The sequence below is a fragment of the Pyricularia oryzae genome, chromosome 6, assembly GCF_000002495.2.
Source record: "Pyricularia oryzae 70-15 chromosome 6, whole genome shotgun sequence".
NCBI lineage: Eukaryota > Fungi > Ascomycota > Sordariomycetes > Magnaporthales > Pyriculariaceae > Pyricularia > Pyricularia oryzae.
This window is the reverse complement of record NC_017853.1, coordinates 3,210,447-3,216,446: the sequence shown is the minus strand read 5'-3', so window position 1 is coordinate 3,216,446 and position 6,000 is coordinate 3,210,447. Positions and strand designations below refer to the sequence as shown.

Below are 6,000 nucleotides of genomic sequence, written 5' to 3'. Positions count from 1 at the left end.
CCCTGTAACGGCCTATAAGACCCTGGAAGATAGCTATTCCGTTGCACCCGAAATTAGCAGAGACTCGCTATATCGGGAATTTCACGCCCTAAATTTTTCGAAATTTAGAGGGTCAATACCAGAATTTAACAGCCGTTTTAATTCCCTGGTAGCTAGATTAGCGAATGCCAACGTGCAAATTAGCCCTATCGATGTACGAAATCAATACCTACGGGCCCTGGAGGGGACGTTCCCTACCTGGACCGAACGCCAACGCAGTACCCAACGGGCCCTGCAGGCTATAGGCCAAAATTCGGATCGATTAAATTTGCAATACCTTATGGCGGACCTTATATCCGAAAATTCGATTTCAGGCTCTACAACTGCCAAAGCCACTAATTACAGGGCTGAAGGTCGAAAATCAGGGAAAAAAGGCGCTAAAAAGGACGCTAAAAAGGAAAATAATGGGCAGGACGGCACCTCCAAATCACGAAAAAAGGGCAAATCAACCCCTAATTCGGATTCGGCTATTGCAAAAGATAATAAATCCTCCAATTCCAGCGAATCGAACGCTGGAACTTCCATGATTTCAATGGATTTCGAGTTATTTACGGGCTCGATTCCAGGTGACGTTAGCGTTTGCGCAGCGTATAACGCCCTGGAACAGGCAGGCGATTCGGGCGGTAATTTACCGTACCGGGCACTGCAACAGGAGGTTAATTCCGCTATTAGCGGGGTTATAGAATTATGTTCGGAATCGGATTCGGAACCCGATTATACCGGTAAAACGCTAAAACCACAGGTATTAGCAACTAATTCTAAGGCTAAGACGAAGCCTGGAAGCGGCGTAAATAGGGACCCTAAGCCCCGACGGCTAGGCTACCCGGTCCTGTACGATACAGGTAGCACGCACCATATCTTTGCAAATAAGCAATTTTTTACCGATTATACCCCCGGCTCAACAGTCGAAATCGGTACCGGAGGTGGCCCTGTTAGGCCTATTGGCACTGGAACTGTTAAAATACAGGTCCGGTATGGCTCCAAAATTGACGAATTTAGAGAGGTTACGTTAAATAACGTGCTATATATCCCCTCGTTTGGAATAAATATCGTTAGTGGGCTAATACACTACAATACAGGGGGCGTATTATTAAAAAATACCCTGTACGATCGGGATCGCAAGGCGTGGGGACGCCTAAATACCGCCAAAAATTCGTTCTGTTTGGAGGTAAAAGGGTGCGATATCCTTATTCGAAATACTACATCTACGGTTTCGAATTACGCCTGTGTAATTGGTGAATATAGCACCGCCTCTAGCCTAACCTTACAGGGGGTTACAAAGGGCTACGCAGCCCCGTTGGAGGTAAAACTAAATAATATAGTCCCTGAAGACCAAGACGACTATAAAATCTACACCGATTCGGAACCGGGAGAAAATACGGTAACGGAAGTGTTAAATCCCAAACAAAATAAGGATATAACCGTAGATTTACCTGTAATGCAGAAATTTAGTGCAAAAACCCCTGAAAATCCACGTGAGATTGGGCCCCGTAGGCCCGGTAAGCCGCTAGATGACCCTTTTAAGCAGCCTAATACAAAAGGGGCTAATACCGAAAAAGAGGGGGTTTCCCACACAAGAAATCCGTTGTTAGAACCTCCTTTAGTACCGGAATTAGTGCAGGCCCCTGTAAATTACCTCCCTTTAAGCCTAAATCGAACTACCGATGGTTGGGTAACAGCTGAAGGAGACGGAATTACAGGCGATTGTGACGAAATCCAGGCCCAAAAAGCCCTGTTATGGCACAGGCGCTTAGGGCATATAGGGTTGTTATTGCTTAAAAAGACCGCTAAAAACGCAGACGGTCTACCTAATTTCGACAAAATTAGGGCTATTACCTGCATTACTTGCATTAAAGCCACCTCTGTTAGGCGTACAAATAAAGGGGCACTCCCTACACCCCCTAATATCCTCGATTCCATAGAGGGTGATACAGTAACCCTTAAACCTAACCCTCACAATAAAAAACCCGTATTTTTGTTATTAGTGGATCGAAAATCACGTTTTCGGTGGTCGATCTCACTACGGAATAAAGCCGGACCTACGGTTTTAGTGGCTATTAAAGGCTTTTTTAAGGTTTTAAAAGCTACGTACGGGCGCTACCCCACTAAATTTCATTTTGATGGGGGGCACGAGGTAAATACAGAGCTTCAAGATTGGTTTGCAAGTAAAGGTGTTAATTTTAGCACCTCCAACCCCTACAACCATGGCCAAAACGGGCTAACGGAACGGTCCGTTAGGGTTATTTTGGATAGGCTAAGGTCTACCATTTTAGCGGCAGGTCTACCACTATATTTATGGTGTTATTTACTGTCAGCCGTGGTTGATTTAGTTAACCGTACAGCGGTAACTAACAGGGAGTTAACACCCTACGAGGAATTTTATTCCGAATTTCAACCTGGATTACCACACAGGCCTAATTTAGGCCATTATCGGGTTATTGGTACCGTATGCCAGGCTATTATACCGCTGGAAAAACGCCAAAAATCCAACAAATTGGCTCCCCGAACGGAAACAGTAAGGCTTTTAGCCCATTTATCCAATTCTACAGCGTTGGTTTACGCCCCCGCCAGACGGGCCGTATATAAAACCTCTACCGTAAAAATTTTAGAGGGTATACCCGCTGAAAATTTGGCTATTCCAGGGGAAACGCTACAGATTTCAGAGGGGGAAAATCCAGATTTAGAGGGGGATTCTAATTCTGAACCTGAAGACGAAATCTACAGCGCCAAAACTTTGGATCCAGTGGATAATAATCCCCTACCTCCCGCAATTACAGTTCCTCCCTGGCCTGTACAGTCTACTGTTCGCCCCCCAGAGCTTATAACGGTAGCGGTGCCTAATTCAGCACCTAAAATAACGGAAGTTCCGGTGTTTTCGGCACCTAAAATACAGAATATGGAGTTAAATTCGCAGTTCGAAAACCCAGATCCTATGGATATCGATTACGTGCATTATCTTTGTTATCAAACCCAAAAGAAAACAAAGAAAAAGCCCACTAAAGACGGCGAACCAAATAGCTACCAACAGGCCCTAAAAAGCCCTGAAAGTGCTAAATGGTTAGCAGCTTTAGCGTCTGAATTCGACCAGATCGTTACTGCAAAAACCTTCCGTTTTATCCCTAAAATTAAAATGCATACAGGCCGTAGACTAATCTCTACCCGGCCGGTGTTTAAATTAAAAAAGGATGAAAATAATAAGCCTATAAAGTATAAAGCCAGGCTTGTTGTTAGGGGGTTTTTACAGGTCGAAGGCCTAGATTATATCGAGACTTTTGCTAGCACTAGTATACCGCCCACCTGGCGTATATTATTGGCTATAGCTAATGCACAAAATTGGGAAATAGAACAAATCGATTTTATCGGTGCGTTTTTAAATAGTGACCTTACCGACGTAGATATTTATTTGCAAATTCCAGAGGGTTTTAGCGATTGGGCTAGATCTTGCAGCCCTACTACCGCTAAAATTTTAGTGCAAATGGGCTATAATCCAAAGGAAATGCAAGTTATACTGTTGGAAAAGGCGCTATACGGTCTGAAACAGGGCCCAAGAGAATGGCAAACAAAGCTAAAAAGCCTACTTTTTACAGAAGGTTTTAAGCCGCTAATCTCTGATCCAGCTGTCTTTTATAATGCTAAATCCAAGCATTTCATTGTTACTTTTGTTGACGATTGCCTGCTAATAGGTCCTAAATTGCAATATATTCAGGATTTAAAAGCCCGTTTTAACAAAATATACGCATTGGAAGACAGGGGCCCTGCAGCCTATTTTTTAGGCGTTCAGATTATAAGGGACAGGCCTAACCGCCTGCTTTGGCTCCATCAAAGTCAGTATATAGAGGAAGCATTAGCAACGTTCGGATTAGCTGATTGCAAACCTATTTCTGTTCCCTTACAGCCGGGTGTGCTAAAATATAGTGGGGGCAAACCCGTAAATGCGCTAGAAATCAAATTGTTACAGCGTATTATCGGCACCCTAATGTATTTAATGCTATTAACGCGCCCGGACATCGGTTTTGCGGTTCAATGGTTATCTCGTTTTTTAACGAAAGCCACTACAATCCACTTAACGGCAGCTAAAAACCTACTTCGCTACTTAGCAGGTACTAAATCCCTAGCAATCTGCTACGGAAATAGGGTAATTAAAGCTAATTTACCACCTAACTCTTTGATTGGGGGTTTTAAAGGCCTAAAATTACTTGGTTTTAGTGACAGCGATTTTGCCGGGGCTAGGGAAGATTCAAAATCCACTTACGGATATTTGTATACCCTATCTGGGGGCCCTATAACGTGGAAGTGCAAAAAGGCTAGTACTATAGCTTTAAGCACCCCAGAAGCCGAAACCGACGCCTTAGCGGAAGCCCTGCGTGAAGCACAGTGGCTTAAAAGCCTATTTACAGAGATTGGACTACCTGTAAAAGGCCCTATTGCAATATTTGGAGATAATACAGGCTCTATAGCTAACGCACACAACCCTACGCACCACCAACGTACTAAACATACGTTATTAAAATTTCACTACGTAAGGGAGTTAGTTACAGAAGGATTAGTGACCCTAAAATACCTGGAATCCAAACAAATGCCCGCTGACGGCCTTACAAAGCCCCTAACGCTTCCAATTCACAAGGTTTTTTTAGAGCTTATAGGGTTAAAACCCCTGTAAACTTAGTTTTTACCTATTGAATTGTAGGGCACCTAGTTAGTTCGTTAGCTAACTACCACCATTTTTCTCCTTTGTTTGCAATTATTGGATTTTTGTTAGCCCGACACCAACCGATCTACCCAAACCTACCCTGCTCAGGTTGATTATTAAGCAACTTATACCGACCTTATACCCGAAGTCGAATCCGAATTTAATTAGCTCGCGTTTTGGGCGACCTAGCGATTTTTAATCTACCCTATATATTAAACTTTTCTGGGATCCACAACAACGAACAGCCAGATTAGCTACCTGGCTTAGTAGTAAGTTCCGTTGGTTATAATCTGTAGGTCGTGGGTTCGAATCCGGGGGTTGTTACAATTCTGGGGGTCTTTTTCAATTCGGGGGTTCAGTCAATCGGGGGTTTGGTACAAAGGGCTTATTCATCCAGGGGGTTCGCACCGGGGGTTCGAGTTGGGTTGGGACACAAGGGGGAATTTCTTTTGTTTTTTTGTTTTGGGGGTTTTATTTTACGTACTTTTCTTTTCCGACTTTATTTTTGGATTAAGTAGCAAAAGAGAGGGGGTGTTAATTATATGCATTATTTTGCATGTAATAAGCCCACTTTTATTTGTATATAGCCAATTTTATTTAGTGCCGAAGTGGAGTGGGGAATGGTGGAATTCCGTTACTTTGTTAATGCAGGAATGCAATTTAAAGGTCAGCGAGTGGGGTTAGCTACCCTGTACCGGGTTTAATACCCACCCTGCACCTGCGAGTCAGCTACCCTGTACCGGGTTGAAAATTTCACCAAGTCAACGTTTAAATGCAAACCCAGAGATGGTTTGTATGCAAATGAGGGTGTTTTTTCAAAAACCCATACAAATTAGTTTTTCGGAAATTCATTCGCGGCACCGGAACCTTTTCTGGCGTGCGGACCCCCACTTCGATGTCGGAGAGTATGTAAGGGAAATAAAGCAAAATCTCCCCCAACCAATTATTTATCAGTACCAAAATTATAGTGCATTTCTACCTATTATTTAGCGCTTTTAGCACTGGTTATTTACCACGCCGCACCTAGGGTTTACCCCTATATCCCCTGTTAGCACCATTGTTATTAACAATGACCCCTGTCACGTGAAGGCGCGAGGGCCGAGCGCCTCGCGCGCGTATATCTACGCGAAATCTCTGCAGTCTCCGATATGTAGCTCCTCGAGCTACGTCTTCGTCAACAACCACCTGCTACCCTGTACCTGGAAGACTAGATAGCCAATATACTCTGTCCTGTTACCTGATCGCCCGCACCTACCTGTCCGCCCTGCCTG

The 6,000-nt window shown here is 43.9% G+C and overlaps 1 protein-coding gene across 1 annotated transcript; it reads left to right on the top strand.

The window, feature by feature from the left end:
• Positions 1 to 5,293: 5,293 nt before the first annotated feature.
• Positions 5,294 to 5,756, top strand: MGG_17769 (uncharacterized protein; the record flags this gene model as incomplete). The annotated part of the gene is made up of 3 exons (XM_003720096.1): positions 5,294 to 5,408; positions 5,566 to 5,634; positions 5,698 to 5,756. Coding segments are annotated over 3 exons (243 nt in total), but the record flags the coding sequence as incomplete, so codon positions are not given.
• Positions 5,757 to 6,000: the final 244 nt, after the last annotated feature.